Source organism: Lepisma saccharinum, chromosome 18 (genome assembly GCF_977018435.1).
Source record: "Lepisma saccharinum chromosome 18, izLepSacc3.1, whole genome shotgun sequence".
Classification (NCBI taxonomy): domain Eukaryota; kingdom Metazoa; phylum Arthropoda; class Insecta; order Zygentoma; family Lepismatidae; genus Lepisma; species Lepisma saccharinum.
In genome coordinates this window covers 19,279,975-19,297,914 of record NC_139246.1, presented here as the reverse complement: position 1 = coordinate 19,297,914, position 17,940 = coordinate 19,279,975, and the positions used below count along the sequence as shown (strand labels likewise).

The 17,940-nt window shown below is 38.7% G+C and overlaps 1 protein-coding gene across 1 annotated transcript in view; it reads right to left on the bottom strand.

Moving 5' to 3' along the window:
- LOC146002435 (phenoloxidase 1-like) overlaps window positions 1–17,940 on the bottom strand; it is a 55,159-nt gene that overhangs the window by 29,659 nt on the left and 7,560 nt on the right. The window contains exons 2-5 of the mRNA XM_083140261.1: window positions 10,217–10,376; window positions 6,474–6,666; window positions 3,854–4,077; window positions 865–1,067 (exon numbers count right to left, since the gene is read on the bottom strand). Of these exons, the coding sequence (XP_082996387.1) occupies window positions 865–1,067; window positions 3,854–4,077; window positions 6,474–6,666; window positions 10,217–10,369 (773 nt within the window). The 5' untranslated portion in view covers window positions 10,370–10,376. The remainder of the gene's footprint in view (window positions 1–864; window positions 1,068–3,853; window positions 4,078–6,473; window positions 6,667–10,216; window positions 10,377–17,940) is intronic.

Genomic DNA, 17,940 nt, shown 5'->3' with positions numbered 1-17,940 from the left:
TAGAGACACCGCCTCTCTGCTTGAATGCAACTCCCATAGAGACACCGCCTCTCTGCTTTAATGCAACTCCCATAGAGACACCGCCTCTCTGCTTTAATGCAACTCCCATAGAGACACCGCCTCTCTGCTTTATTGCAACTCCCATAGAGACACCGCCTCTCTGCTTTAATGCAACTCCCATAGAGACACCGCCTCTCTGCTTTAATGCAACTCCCATAGAGACACCGCCTCTCTGCTTTAATGCAACTCCCATAGAGACACCGCCTCTCTGCTTTAATGCAACTCCCATAGAGACACCGCCTCTCTGCTTTAATGCAACTCCCATTAAGACACCGTCTCTCTGCTTTAATGCAACTCCCATAGAGACACCGTCTCTCTGCTTTAATGCAACTCCCATAGAGACACCGTCTCTCTGCTTTAATGCAACTCCCATAGAGACACCGTCTCTCTGCTTTAATGCAACTCCCATAGAGACACCGTCTCTCTGCTTTAATGCAACTCCCATAGAGACACCGTCTCTCTGCTTTAATGCAACTCCCATAGAGACACCGTCTCTCTGCTTTAATGCAACTCCCATAGAGACACCGTCTCCCTGCTTTAATGCAACTCCCATAGAGACACCGTCTCCCTGCTTTAATGCAACTCCCATAGAGACACCGTCTCCCTGCTTTAATGCAACTCCCAGAGACAGTGTCTCTCTGCTTTAATGTAACTTCCATAGACATACGGTCTTTTTGTTCTACTGTAACGTTAAAAAAGTTTAAAAAAATATAAAGTTTGTAAAAAGATTTGTGGAAGTTGAGGCATGTTTTTTAGTGTCTTTGAAAAAGACAATGCACCATGGAGTTTTAAGAGTGATGTTACCTTCCCATGATCTGCTGATGCATGTAGTAGAACAGTTCTCCACGCCTGTCCTTGTTGACAATGTTCCTAGCTGCATCAAATGGGTAAACCAAATGCCAGTGCCAGTGGTGAAGGTTGATGCCAACATCCTCCCTGAAGTATGCAACTTTGTGCTCTGGATCCAGATCAGTAGCAGTGTAGTCCCTCGGAATTTCAAGAGGATTCTGCAAATGGTGTTACACTAAGTTGTAAATCAGGAATTTGATGAAATTACTAGTTAAGAGAGAATTGAGAAAAGTGAATCAGTGGTCATTTTGTGACAATTTGGTTATACTGACAGGAAAAATGATTTTTTTTTAAATAACTGGGGGTACTTGATATATCCATCATGGTAAAAAACACCAATGAAATAACACACTGTATTAAACATAAAACTGCATTAATATGCAAACGGTACACCTTACAACTGCTATGTTTTATCGATATCCCCATCCAGGAACAGTACACTTATTGGAATATTTGCATCACGTGATTATTTGAACCACTTTAAAACACACACATGAATATCGGGGAAGTCGTGGCCTCTAACATGCTTTCTTTTTCGCATGCACTTCAACTTTGTCTATGTTAAGCTACTGTACGCACCATGTTGACATTGTGACTCCACTAAAACACAGACAAATGACCCCTTCTGTCCCACTATCCACTCCCTCTCAACTTGTTTCTGAGAGGGTGAAGGTCACATTCCTACAAACAAAATCTCTGGGGATTCCCGCGGCCCTCTTGTATCTGCAGTTGGCACATCTGTTAACCATAAAAACAACATTTTCAAAAAGAAAAGGGGAACAAGTCATCTGTTGGAATTTCTTATGTAGCAACCACTTTGGTCTTTCTTGGAAAGATTTATGTTAAATTATTGGAAACCGGACTTGGAATTATCCAAATTTAACCTTCAAAATTCAAATTAAGTAGTCATTTTTAACATTGTTTTAGATAGGGGTTTCAAGGGGAATGTGCTTTTGTTCGAATTATCAAAGTTCGAATAAAAGAGTGCACTGTAGTTACATATATATAAAATATATACAGGGTGTATATAAACATGTGTCAGAAACTTTAGGGATTTATTCGTGACATCAAAACATAACAAAAAGTTCATATGAACATGGGTCCGCAAATCCTTCGTTAGGGAGGTATGAAAGGAATTCCCTGTAGTGACACCTGGTTGTGTAATGTACCTCAAATGTGCATTTGTACTCACTTTCTTGTGTACAGTTGGGCATGGCATTTGTTTTTTTGTGTCTGATTGTCGTTTGTTCTGTTTTACTGTGACTTCCATCACAACACATCACAACGATGTATTCAGTGTCTGAAATGACTGATATGCACTACATGTACGGCCTAGCAGATGGGAATGCGAACGCAGCACGTCAACGTTATGCGGAACGTTAACCTGGGAGGCAGTTACCTTGTGCAAGAACGTTTGTACGACTAACCAACGCTTGCGAGAGACAAGCACATTTGAGAAGAGAGTTGCAGATGGTGGGAGACCACGTGATGTACGAACGCCTGAGCTTGAAGAACGGGTTCTTCGGACTGTGGATGAAACTCCATCAACCAGTACAAGTAGAATTGCGAGAAGGGAAGGCGTTAATCACATGGCGAATTGGAACATTCTGGATGAAAATCGTCTGTACCCGTATCACCTTCAACGGGTGCAAGGATTAAATGAGGCACACTTTCAGCCACGAATAAATTTCTGTCAATGCATGTTAGGCCAGTGTACCGTGTTTCTGCAGTTCTTAGCATGTACCTTATTCACTGATGAGGCTGGCTTTTCACGTGATGGGATATTAAATTATCATAACAATAACATCTGGGCTTATGAAAACCCTCATGCAGTGTGACAAGACAAACATCAACAGAGGTTCAGCCTCAACGTGTGGGGTGGAATCATTCATGATCATCTCATTGGCCCCTACTTCTTTCTCAGATATGAGTTGCTGCATTTACTTGATGATGTACCTCTAGACGTCATCCAACGAATGTGGATTATGCACGATGGTGCTCCATCGCATTTTACACGGATAGTTCGCCAGTATCTCGATAACAAGTTTCCGAACAGATGGATTGGTCGCGAGGGATCCATTGCATGGCCTTCCCGATCGCCAGATTTAAACTCAATGGATTTTTTCCTTTGGGGACATTTAAAATCCTTGGTGTATTCAACTCCCGTACCCAATATCGATGTTCTGAGGGAGCGTATCCAACATGGATTTGACCAAATACGGAACACACCAGGAGTTTTCCACAACGTCCGGCGAAATATGGAACGCAGGCTCAGGGGATGCATGGAAGCAGGAAGTGGTCACTTCGAGCAATTTCTGTAAATGGCAATGTGTTTGGTAAATGTATCATTTTTGTGCCATGAATATTAAATCCTTTCATACATGTAAATGTGTTTGGTCAATGTCTCATTATTATTTCCTTTCATACCTCCCTAACGAAGGATTTTCGGACCCATGTTCATATGAACTTTTTGTTCTGTTTTGATGTCAAGAATAAATCCCTAAAGTTTCTGACACATGTTTGTATACACCCTGTATATTTTGAAAACATTAATGACAATTTCATATTTTTGCATAACCATATTTGTATTTTAGTTATTTAGAGTCCCTTTCCTGCCCCATTTTGGCTAATTGTAACAAGGATGAATGTCTATTAGATGAAAGTGATAATGGACACCAACCTTGAACCTTTGTTAACACTTTTGGCCAGAAGGTTGTACTTTAACTCAGGATATTTGAATTTGGGAAATATCTGATACCCAAAGTGTGATTCAGTTTGAACAGAAATTAGGAGGCTTTTCCCACTGTAATGGGTCAACACTCTTATGAAACCAATACTAGAAATGAATTGTAAATGTTTGTAATAAAATGAGTACACTTACCCTTGTTCCCGGGGAGGTCAGAAATTTCTAGGGTGACCACATTTACTACAAACAGAAACTTACCCTTGTTCCCTCAGTAAGAACATTGGATTCTTCACGAGCCTCTGCGAACACTGCACTGTCCATGTACTTATCAGGGAAAACTTCTGCGAGGGAAGGGATCTGCAAGTGTCTTGTATCCGGACGATGCAGTATTGCAACAGATAAGCAGTAAATGTACATGTATGGGTTGATTCTGTCTCTGCAGAACACAGAAGCAGACAGGAAGTCCTCATAGTTCCTCATACCTTAAAAGAGGAACATTTGCACCATTCATTGTAGTAATTTGTATATAATTATCTGATACTTGTTAATGAAGAAGCATGAATTAAAATCACTTTTAAAGGTTTGTGGTAGGATTAATGTAAAAAAAAAAGTAAAGTGCTCCCCTGTGCTTTGCACCACACCATGAAGGCATATAGGGGGTGTGGAGTTAGAGCCTTAAACTTTCTTCATCACTGCCGAAGCTGGGGGTGATGTGATCAGCACCACACCCCTGGCTGCCTTTAGCCCCCAGTTTCCTCCGGGTACCCACTTTATACGATGCTGAGTGGACACCGGAGCTGCTTTAAGAGGTGAAAAAATCCCAGTTCTCCCCCCCCCCCTGGGGATTGAACCTGGGTCTCTCATATGGTGTTATCATTTTAACTTTATAATAGGGATGGGACAGATTAATAGATACTCTATCGATAGATATAGACATATCAGTATTGATTTATCAGCAAAATTGCTGATTATTTTACCTATCCGTTATATCCATAAAAATCTTATAATTTAGTTCAAAATTCTACTATTTTGCCATAATTTTTATGTATAATCTCCATGCCTTAGTTTTTAAAAGAAGTAAATGTCTAAATAGGCGACTTCTTTTCCACTGCAGTCACCTTGAAACATGTATCGAGGAGGTCATTGAACCATTCAGGTCTTCAAAAACCATTAGAAATGTTAAGTTTGAAAATATTTTTTTACCCATGGCACCATATTTTGTTACCTAAAGCTGCAGCTATCCACCCTATCAAAAACAAGTATTATAAAAATCAAATGCATAACCTTGCATTCTTAAAGGTTCATATTATGGAAGTAGAGTTTATATGAGGCGTATTTTTAAAGTAAGTACCATTTTGAAATTCCGCCGCTCCGGTCGGTGTCCCGTGCATGCACACTGTGTACCTACATCTGTTGACAAGCCACAGACGCCATTGCGGCAACAATCGATCGTGTATACATTTGCTTTTGCGTATTTAAAATTCCTCCGCCGATTGAGTGTCCCACCGACTGAAATACAGCGTTATTCGTTTTCTTAGTGCTAAAGGTGTGAAAGCAGTTGAAATTCACCGTCAGATTTGTGAAGTGTATGGACAAAACATTATGAGTGATGGAATGGTATGCAAATGGGTAAGAGCTTTCAAAGATGGCCGAAAGAATGTTCATGATGAGAAACGGAGTGGGCGACCCTCAGTGATCACTGTCGATTTGGTGCAGAAAGTCGACAAAAAAGTGAAAGAGAACAGACGCTTCACGATTTCTTCGTTATCAGAGGAGTTCCCTGAAGTTTCAAGAAGTGTTATCTACGAAATTGTTACCGAACGCTTAAACTATCGAAAATTGTGCTCACGATGGGTACCAAAAATGTTAACTGACGTGCACAAAAGCAAACGTTCAGGTAGCGCCTTGACTTTTCTTGTCAAGATCTCATCGCATCATTTGGGTGGGAACAATTTCATCATCCTCCATACAGCCCCGATCTAGCGCCCAGTGACTACCACGTGTTTCTGCAACTGAAGAAGCATCTCCAAGGTCAGCTCCACGATGACAACGATAGCCTCAAAACGGCTGTGTTGCAGTGGCTGTCAACTCAGGCGGCAAACTTCTATGACAACTGAATACAAAAGCTTGTTGTTCGATATGATAAGTGCCTTAATATTGGTGGCAATTATGTGGAAAAGTAGATAAGTGTGGTGTTTCATGTAACAATAAAATTGTTACAAAAAGTTTACTTGTTTTTTGTACATATCAAAACGGTACTTACTTAAAAAATACACCTCTTATAATAAAATATGCATGTAAAAATCATTAAGTCAGTTATATAGAAACATAATTGAAAGGCTTGGGTGTAAAACATTGTGACATTTTGGTCATTAAGAAAAAAGTTTATTAGAAGCTATACTGTAGATAAATTGTTTTCATGTTGTGTTTACTAATTTCAGAAGGCTTCACCGAATCCAATGCAATTTGTATTACATGGCAATATCACTCTAGAATTAAAGGTTGGCACATTTTACTTTGCAACTAAAAAATGACAAAAATGTCACAATGTTTTACACCAGAGCCCTTCAATTGTCTAAAGTATTTGTCTTAGTGTTCATTAGCTTGCACTAAGTCACTGATTAAGTCAGAAGGGAGCAAGTGTGACTTACCACAATTGATCCCTGCCACATCCCATCAAACTGGTAACAGGCATGAACAAACAAGCCCCCCCCCCCCCCCGTTTCCATTATGCATAGAAACAAGATTACAATTGTTTACTCAATAAAAGGATATTCACAGAAATATAAGATTGTTAAAATGATTGGAAATTCTACCAATACACCTACAATAGTAATTAATTGGGCCCATCCTTTTGAATAATAATAATTAAACTTACCCATGAACACATCAATCAATCTTGAAGCAAGCCTCCTGTGGTATGGGATGAACAATGAAAAATTCTCTCTTCGTCCCAGCCTCAATGGAAGGCTAATGTCTGGAACTGTAATCTCATTTATAGGATATCTGATGGTATCTTCATCTCCAAATCTAGTCCCAAGCTCATCTGCTACAGGCCTGAATTTGTCAGGCTGTAAAAGAAAGCAAGTTAGGTTAATTTAAATGTTGCATCAGCTTTATTTTAGAATTGTTCATTAATTCTTTCTTTCCTGCTTCATGGATAATAATCAAGTTGAAGTTTAGTTTTAAGTCCACTTTTATGCACAAATAGGCTAATTGGGACTTTGCCTATAGTTTAAACTGGAATCCGAACCACTATGTGCCTCCACCAGGTATCTAACATGAGGTGACGGCATTACCACTATGCCACCATGGAAGCCAATCAATGCATGACGATGTAACGGTTCATGATACTCTATATTTTCAAATATGGACCAATAGGAAATTATTGCCAATACCAATACTTTAACAATTCAGTACAAAATTACAAATATTCAATGAGCAGGCCCAGATTGTGTGAAGGCCCCCAGCTAGTAATATGGGACCCCTCCCTATGTACAATATTTTGACAAACTTTGCCCTCTTGAAAGCAACTTTTCCCCCATGGAGGCTCCTTTACAGATAGAGGTCTGAGAAAATTCAGCCACTGAAGAGAAAAGTTGTGACTACACGGACAATTTGTCAATATTTATATTATTCTGGGACCCTTAAGTTAAGGGCATCTACAACATAATGATCATGGTTAGCTGATTGGTTGTGTTGTTAAGACTTAAAAGTTACAGCTGGCTCAGTGTTATACTGTCTCACCACTGAAGGTCCCAGATTAGTCTCTCTCATCTAAGCATCACTCATCCCATCATCGTGATTAGACAAAACTAGCAAAAAAGTAACATAGAATAACAAGAATGCTACTTCTTCCTCTTTCCCCTCATAGCATCGGGGTTGTCTCTATCCACTCATTCCCTCCCCCCCCCCGTTACTTTGACCTCTTCATTTCTCATTCCTTTTCCCATTGCTTTTGTCTTATTTTTTATATTCCTTTTTCAAATATCTTCCAGCGTCTACCTCTTGTTCTCCTTCCTTCTATTCTAGCTTCCATAAATTGTTTTGCTTTTCTATCTTTGACCATTCTTACCACATGTCCGAACCATTTTAGTTTTCTTTGTATTAATTTTTCTTCTATTGGGTTCTGATTTAATTCTTCTGATTCTCTCATTACGTACCCTATCTCTTCTTGTTTTACAAGCTTCTATGGAAGCATTTTTTTGTGTTACTTATTCAATATTTATGCCATCCCCCCCTTCCTTACAAAAAAGAATGGGGTAGAAGAGGTATTGAACTATCTTTTTTTCTCTTCATTCCAGATCATGTGTGTCTATGACACCAACAGTTCAAGAAGCAACTATGGGTTGAAGAGCAGATATACAGTAGGTGCATATTTAAACTTTTTCAGGTCTCAATTTTTCCATGTATGTATATTTGTGGCCATACGGTCTAAGGTGTCATGCTTCAGCATGTAGGTTAGTCTCTCCTGGGGAAGTGTTAGAAACTTTTCTCGAGAGATTTCAGCCTGTGTATGGGAGCAGTGGCCACCCACTATCATGAGGAAATTAGAGAGCTACGAACGAGTAGCGAAACCCAGTCATGAAAATCAGCCACGACTGGGGGTCCGTTGTGCTGACCACACATCACCCCTTAACTGGTTGGATGGTCTCCCACCTTCGGTGAGTTAGTAGGATCAGGTGGCAGTGAGGCTGTCAGTCAGTAGGTAGGCCCGAGCACTCAATGGGCTGTTGCACCATGGGTATTATTATTATGTATATTTGTTAGCAATAGTTTAGTGCATAGTATTTTTTTGAAAAACTGCACAAGAGACCAATTTAGGGTAGCAACTTGAAACGAAGTATCAGGTTCCAGTCTCTAAAACAAGAAAACAATGCTGATGGGATTATGTGGTGACCATGCTTCACCACATAATAAAGTCACTCTGGCAGACCTTGACCCTTAGAGAGCTGTTGTGCTATGCAGTTTAGTATTAGTAATGGAAATTGTAAGGAACCTTAAAATTTCTTTAACTACATCCAGATAAAATTAGAAATCAAAATATGTCTATCATAAACCCTTGGTTTTTTAATGTGGCCATAGTTTCCAAACCACTTATTTTCCAGAACTAATTGGCAGGATTGTCTTTCAGTTTGCACCAAGCCTTCATTTCCATCAAAACAGAAGGTAAAGGAAATTGTGGTTTCTATTTGGAGATTTTTGCCTTTCAGGAAGTATGTAGCAGGAAGTTGTGGCTTCCTTCCCTACTTTCAACATCTTTTCCCCACAGATTTGGAATTTCAAGTTCAAGTGACTGTTGTATTCATGAGATTAATTCATTATCAGCATGTTTGTACTGTGGCACTGCATTTATAAAAACTGAATTCTTTGTCATGCTTGTACTCATCTGAAACAATATAGAGTTCGACAGTACTCTGCTGAAATTCAGTATTTAAAGAACATTCTAGTGTTTGTATGGTTATACATATATAATCTTGCTTTATAAATTTTGCACTTATTACACAATAGGACAATATTAAATGACCCATGGCACAACAGCCCGTGACAACAACACTACTCATTCATAGCTCCCCAATTTCCTCACGATGGTGGGTCCCATACACCTCAGGAGAAAAGTTGGTTGCTAGCTTCCCCCAGAAGACTCGAACCTGTGCACGTCCCGTAGCCTGAGCCCAAAGCATGACGCCTTAGACCACATTGCCACGAACAATATTACATATTTTTAATAAACATATTCACAATTTTCGCATGTCACATGTGAAAATCTTTGAACATAATGACCTGATTTTTCCAACAAAAATATTTTTCCATTCCACATTTTGCCAAATTAATCAGCACTATGGAAATTTTGCATAACATGCATAATTCATATTCAGGCAGCGCTTGCAGTGGAAAATGTTAACTGGGGGTTGTTCCTATGGTCTAACATGGTGACAATGAGACAGCTTTCCGAGAATTTTGCTATCTGGGGGGATACCATATCCCTGCACCCCTACTTGCTTTGGGTACTACATTACTACATTCAGGAGAGCTTTGCACAATAAACTGTATTGTGGTGTAAGAATTTATTATTCATTAATATATGAACGGGACATGGATTATTTTTAATAATAGTTCTATTTTTCAAATTTTGTTTGCATCAGATGCAATGGAGTTTGAAAAAACAACTTGTTTTGTGAATAACGTAGTTTGCTGAATCACTTCCAAGATGATTAATTGTTTGTTGTTAAAACAATATATCTACCTATTAAATAGTAAATAATGAACTTTGATAGGAAAAACATGCCTTATCCTTTTAAGGAACTTAAAATTAAAATTACAATTTAATGCCACATTCGGCATATCAGCCAATCTACACTGTGTCCCAAGAATCTCTGGAACAAGATAACAAAAAGAAGTCCTCTGCTCAAGCAATGACTCTAGAGGACTAGAGCAAAGAACACGTGAGATGGAAAGTAAGTGCAGCTACCAGACGTTTGCAGTAGCATCCACTGCTTCGTTCCAACCACTCACTTTCTCCCCTTTTCTACCATTATGTGCAGTCTTGCTCAATAGATTCCTGAGACGTAGTGTATGATTTTTTCATACTTCTTGCGATTTCCTTCAATTTCAACTCACCAAATAGGAATTAGGAACATCATATGCAACCTTTTTGTCTCCTTTTGGCACAAAGACAGGTTCGCTTGGCCTGTCGTAGAGGTATAGAACCTGCAACTGTTGAGATAAATTTTCCGATCCTGGCCGGCTTGGCCTTCCTGATGGCCTGCTCATTGTGTGTCTGGAGAGAGAAAAAAGTTGTTTAGTTTTGCTTTTATCTTAAATTTAAGGTAATTATAGTCTTATTGTCTTAAGTGCAGTTGCGTGCATTGGAACAAAAACTGTGTGGAACCAGTTTATTAATATAAGATTCATAGCCATTAACTTAAATAGGCAAGCAAGATGCATGTGTAGATTCAGGGAGAGGGCAGATGGGATACTCACCCTGAGATACGTAGAACTAACAAACATCAAATGACAGTAAATGCAGATTGCCACCCCTCACTACTTTGATGTCTAAAACCAGTCACCTCTGATATCTAAATTAGTGACCATCCCTCCCTGAGATTCAACCTTTTATTATTTCAACATTACTCTCCTGTATAATATTAACAATATCAGCATAATTAGACTGTTTAAAATCTATAAGTCAGTCATTTTCGCATCATGCATCTCCGAGTCATTGATTTTAATGGAATACTGATCAAGAATGGGTTGAGTTTGTTCTGAAATCTGCATCCCAAACCAAATGACTCAGTTTGAATCATTTTGACAAGAAATGGAATGGTCAAGGAACTGCGGATTAGAAATGTGTTTTAGGACCACCTTTTGGGGTTCTTGAAGCACACAATTTATAACAGTTGAATCAGTTCCAAGATGTTTAATTGTTTGTCGTTACCTGTTGTGAAAACAATCTTTCTATGTATTAAATAGTAAATATTTAACTTTGGTAGGAAAAAAACAAGCCTTATCCTTTTACACCCCTTGTGTAGTTATAAAGCAGATACACTTGAACTTCTCTTAGAGACTGACAACACAAGCTTTCTTGGAGAATCGTGCCATTATTATTATAATTTTTTAACAAAATAATTTTTGATGGAGGTTTTCAATCCCTGAAGATGAGAGTAACATTAGCTCTCAAAAGCTCTGAAGCCTATCCGGAAATCAGCTGGCTGATGTCCCAAGAAAACCTCTTCATCATTCGCCCCCAGGAAAGCTTCAAGAATTATTTCAAAATGATTTTTATTTTAATATTCATTTCTGCAGTACAAATAATTAATATTATTCCTTCACAATCTAATCCGGAATTGTAAACTACTCCTAAATTCTGCCATACTCTACAGAACATTAAATGTGCCCTATGTATTATAGGTGGCATGTGCAGCTAACAACTTGCTGCATTGAACTGATAAAGGTTCAGTAGCTCGGGGGAAGACTTTGGAACTCATGCGGTGGGGGATTTAACCTTTCATATTGAACTGGGAGAAGTTCATTGGCCTGTGGGTTTCTATGCCACTAAAGTTTGAAACTTCCACGTGTGCATGTGTATACAGAACGTTTGTGTGTCAGTATCTTTTTTCCAAAGTCTATAAACTATGACCTGGCCCTTCGCCATGACCTTGTGGTAGTTGACAAGTTGATCAACTTCTGTTTTGAAACTAATCAGATGTTGTAGCATTGCGCAATCATTTACTGTCAGAATACATTTTTCTTTGCTTTAGAATGAAATGGTATACACAGGATATTTAATGATTTCATTAACATTTAATATTGATGGAATCACAATCTCTCAGGATGTGTGCATTGCTCAGTTTATAATCACCAAGGAGTTAATTCACTCTGTCAAGCCCATCTTTCTTACCCTTTCAATGTGTCACCCAAGGCAAGCCTCAGTTGGTACCCCAAGTCATGGCCATATTTAGAGCTGGGGTTTTGGGGATTCAACCCCCTCTATCCCCTGCCCTTCCCCGAAGGGAAGACACAAGATCGCACAAGTTTTGCTTTCCCTTGTCATGCACGGTCTAAGTTGGGCCTCGTACCCAAGTCTTATGACACCCTGTGTCTTCCAAGGCAAGCATCAAACACGCAAGTCCCCTTTCCAGAAGGAGGGTCACAAGTTAGCACCAGTCCTGCTTTCCCTCGGCCAAACCTCTTTTTTTCGTTTTTGTAAAGTATGACAGTGTGCAGCGGCGGCAATTAAGGGGCAGGAGGAGAGGTTTCCCCCACTTTTTTCAACGGTATGCCCCTGCATTATGGACTCAATGCTAAGCCTTGTCTATCCTGCCCTCCTAGTAATTTTGCCCCTCCCCAGTTTTGACACACAATCGCCGCCGCCACATTTACGATTCCTGAACTTAGAAATATTCTAGACGTTGAAAAAACTTTTGGAGAAGTTACATTAAATAATAAAACAGCTTCCGCAGACTTTAAAATTATTGAAGTAACAACTATAAAACTTCGTTAGTTAAGAATATTTAATTATGAACTACATGCCTTAACATTTACATATTTTCGATCGCCTGCTCTGTTTTTACTGAATAATCTAACTTAATCGATATTTATTCATTACTCCAACTACTTGACATGCAATTGTAAGATTTATGAAATTGAAAGACCTGTCCGTCTATTTCTGAAACAAATTTGGAAAAGAATAGATACTTTTTTACACAGACGCTCTTGAACGCTGCCTTTTGCCAGCCGTGTTTATGCTAGACTGTCATCGAAAACTGATTTCAATCGCTCCGTGCCATGGAAAGTTTATGTGCTCTTGATCAACTGTACTTCCACCTGTAATTACGCCTATTTTTCTTAAATATATACATACAATTTGTTTCAGGATGCAGACATCGCAAATAATAGATATCTATACTGCTGGACAAAAAAACCGGACACTTGCATTTTTTGTGATAACGCAATGGGTCGATAAAAGCTCTGGTACAAGGGCTAACTAAATGTTGCAGAAACTGAATTAAGTACGAATGCATAAACAAAGTCCGAGCTTATGAATGGTGCATATGGTACAGTCTTGGACACAGCTGGCTTGTAACGACCCTATTGAAGAAGCAGTGAAGCAAGCCATGCTTGTCTGACCACCAAGCGCCTTGTGACTAGACAACCCAAACAGCATTGCAATTTTGCGGCTTGTATACCAGTCACGGATATATATCTCTGTAAATTGAGTAGTGATGCCAAAGAGAAATACGAGATGAAGATTGTCGATCGTAATGTCTCGTGTTCTCGACATGGAATAATACTCGGTCCACGTTACGTTCCATTATTTAATGTTGTTTGGGAATGAACCTGACGGACTAGGTTTATATTTTCAATCCTTGCATTACAGTAAATTCCATATTTTACAATTATATTAATGCTTTGAACGAAAATAATGCCCAGAAAAACATCGAACACACGTTCACATCATTCTTCTCACACACATGCACGTGAAAACAAACACACAGAGCTAAGTTTTAACTTCCAAGTGAATGTCCAAATAACAGTAAATGGAGAAGCACGATGTGCGAAATATGGGATTTTTCACAGAAAGAATGCGTCTATTTGTGACATACGTGGTTTCTATTAATAAACAATGAAACAATTATGAGAGAAATTAACATGCATTTTCGTCTTCAGGTGCTGAGGAAGGAAACAGACTGACTGGAAAAAAGCAAGCATGGTGCTATTGATAGGCTGTTGGTTAGCGTACAGAGCTTTCATCAGTGAGGTCTAGGTTCGATCCCCACCAAGGACATTTTTTTTTATTCTTTTCTATTAGTGAAAAAGTATGTAATGTTGTTTTCTAGGCTTTTTGACGAAAGGATACGCATCAAATTTGTTCGTTTAATATGTATTTTCATTCTTCTAATAAGTTCTCTTTCGCAATGGGATATAGAGGTTCTCTATCTAGGCGATGGATATCTTCTCAATGGTTACGTAGATGCGATTCTCCAGTCCCTTACACCCACTTGTCTTATTTATTTACTTCATTTCATATCTAACGAAAACACACAGATATAGTTAGAACAAGAAACACACCTCGCGTCAAAGGTTCCAGACTCGAGTTCTGGCCTTTTTTTGCGAGGGTTATTATTCTTGTGTGTTTGTTTATCATCTTTGTCAAAAAAATATTCCTCATTATTGCCGTGATTAACCTAGGGAGAGACCAAAGCGACTGAAATAACAAAAGTACAGAAAATGCAAGACACATCTGCCTAGGCATGTTATACCTTGGGAATTAGCAATCTGAAAATTAACTTGCGTTTCAGTCCACTACTTGCGAAAGAGTTTCGTGTTGTCTCGTTTGGAGTGTTGGTTATCGTGTCGGACCAGCATGCGGGCAACCCGAGTTCGAACCCAGCGGATGGCAGTTTTTTTTGTTTTTTTTTTGTCTAATTTCATCCAAACTTATTTATAAAACTGAAGTTTCTACAAAACCTTTTGAATTGCATGCCACTTCGTATGTTGGTAATCTGAAAGCATCAAAGATGAAAATTTGAAGTTTCGAAGCGACGATGTATTTGTGCATGTGTTGAAAAAACGCAGTTATTTATTAACGAAAAACATGCAGCCACGTGATCATTGAGAACGCTTCCTAGTTGCCAGTGCTAATATGGCAGTAACTACAGTCTGTCAACACACATCAACTTTCACGTTTCCCGTAAAATGATTACCTTTCCACGTTTCAAAATCATGAGTGCTGTCTAAAGCAATACTTTGATACTTGCGTTTGCATGTTCGAATCTAAAGTAATACGAAACTTTTTTCCCAACAAATGACATTCAAACCATTAATAACATAACCCACAGCGCTACAGCCCTTGAAGGGCCTTGGCTTACCTACCGACTGCTGGTCTCCCTCCCACACTGTTCCTCCGTCACCTAGTATCGCGTGGAGGTCTTAGACCAGTATTGGGGTGATCAGCCCGACGAACCCCCAGCCGTTGTTGTAGGTCTTCTCGACCGGGTTACGCTCACTCACTCGGAGCTCCCAATTTCCTCACGATGGTGGGTTGCCACCGGCCCTATACGTAGGCCGAATAAATTCCGACCAGAGCCGGATTCGAACCTACGCCGTCCCAGCGAACGATCTCAAGACGAGTGAACGCCTTAACCCGCCGCTCGACTACGGAGGAGGACTTCAAACCATTAATAACTGTTTGAAATGTGATACTGATATCATATATAGAAAGAATAAAAATGGAGAATTTCGCTTAATACAACTTATAAATAGGGACCGGAAGTTGATGAAATGTCACTTTTTTTTCTGACATCTCGGACGCGATGCCCATTAAATATACACAATATTACACTTCATCTAGAACCCAAAAAAGGTAATTTTAAAGTGCATTTTTTTGCATTTGTTGCCATTTGTCAGGTTTTAGGTCATTTTCCCGGATTTTCGGCATTTACCCGTCATTTTTTGCAATATTCGGTATATTGTTTCATCATATTTTGTCACTTCTTTAATTTTGGTAATATTCTTGAATCTTTTCACCAAGGTATATATATCTCGCAGGGTTGCAATTTACGAGCATAAGAAATGCTGAACTGGTGACAGTCTTTGTTGTGTTGGAGGAAACCACCAGGTGCCCGTCTGGGGCAAACTCAGATTTAAGATCAGAAAAGGAGAGGCTTGAAATACCATAGCTAGACCCCGTTTGCACTGAAAATCCTCGTTGCATATTTTAATTGAATGTGCATGTGCTATCATTTGGTGCCCTTTTTTTTAAAGCAAGATTGCATTTTGTTTAATTTCATTTTCATTTCAATTTTTAAACTGAAACTAACAAATTTGATGGTCATTTCTTGCATTTTACGTCATTTTTTCCCCATTTTTAGGATATTCTATAGGTCATATACCTATATTTTTTAGGTCATCAACTTCCGCTCCCTACTTATAAATATATTAAATTATGTGGATACCTGATGTGAAACGTACGATGCACGATCAGAGAGCCTGAATGTTGCATTGAAAACTGCAGAGAACAATGACTGACTTATGAACAGTGAAAGGTTTTTCCATGCTCCAATGGGATTTTATTTATAACTATAAATAAACAAGGGAGAAGGACACAGGTGGGTATGATGAACTAAATTGTAATCTAAAAGTTTTAATTGAAGAAACAAAACACGTTCGCGGTTAAAAATAGGGCATTCAATTTCAGGCACATTACACTAACTGAAAGACTATTTTCAAAATTAATAATATTTGGATAACCGGCAAATCCAAACTTGATGTTAACCACGTAATGCACTTGATAATCAAAGAAACCTAATTTTTCTTGAGCATGCCCTTTATTTTGTGTCTTGATTGTTGAAATAATACGTTGAAACGAACAGTAGTATGTTTTAGAGTGTGTTTAGAATCTCTTGTGTACTGCATGTAAATACTGAAGTCATTTCAGTATCCTAATCAAATAACAATTATTCAGTGTAATTCTTTAAAAGGAAAGCCTTTGTTTCTTTGCAGCTGTTCATGACAGAAATTCAATTGCAAGACAAGTTACCAAATTAGCAATAGTTCTCTTACATATTTGTGGTATGTGCTTGTCTGCCTTATACCGGATGATGAAGGAAGCAGATATAAAAGATAGACAATTACTGTTCTTGTGTAGCTCGTCCTGCTTTTGTCAGAAAACCTGATCAGCATACTGAACCAAGCCATCACACGAGATACGACTTCAATAATATAATCCCGTTTCTGTGGCCAAATACCTCCAAAAAAAAAGGCAATAAAATTGTCAGTGTGAGGAGACTGAGAAATAATTTCCTTTTATCTTACATTATACTCTGTCTGTATGCCTAGTGTGGTTTGTCTGTCCCAAAGCTGAATACAAACCTCTGTCTGTTGTAACGCGTGGCATGTTTTCTTCCAGTTTACAAATCACGTAAAATACCTTCGTTCACTCCAGTGTGCTGGTTCTGCAGGCTCAAGGTCATGTCGACTGATAACGAGATAGACCACGTGACTCCGGGGCCAACTGTCAGCACCGAAGACAAGCTTCAGTAACTTTTGCGAGGTTCCTTCTAGTCCTTGACAGAGCGCATGCTCCGTAATTATGTGCAGAAAACCCATGTTTTCTGTGTATAAAATTTACGTATGTTTGGATTGTGTGCTCAAATGTTGCAGTAAACATAACTCCGTGACACACAACAACAATTACAAGTGCTTCAAAGATTAGAAACTTAGCAAGCGTTACTCATAAGACGATTAGATTGTCCGACTGACAGAAGACCAGGTGGTGGGTTGGTAGCGTGTAAGTTTGACACGCAAGATATACATGGTTCGATTCCCCTTTGATTGCCTCCAATTTTTTTTCTTAACTCGAGCGACTATATATTTGAATTTATTTATTGCGAACATTCTTATTTTATTTGCTGTGCGAATTGTTGAATTTTGTTTTCCAAACGATTACGATAATTTCTTGTGAATAATATTATATGTATTTCTGGATCATTTTCTCGAAATAAATGTATACTTTTCGCCAGGCATAACATTTTGTTGAGTATGTTTGTAAAATGATGAGATATGTGGAAAAAACTATCGCAAAAAATAATTTTCACAAATAAAATTTAAAACAGTAAAGTAAAGATTTCCACCCAAAAATAAGGTAAAAATGTATTTAACTTTTACTCAAATAAATTATTAAATAAAATGCAATAATTAGTTGCTCGAGTTATATAAAAAAACATAGGGCAATAGAACGGGAATCGAACTCAAAGCCTTCTGTACGTGAAACTTATCCGCTACCACTTGACCACTTGAAAATCATGTAATAGCTTCGCCTCATAAAGGCACTTGGAACTCAT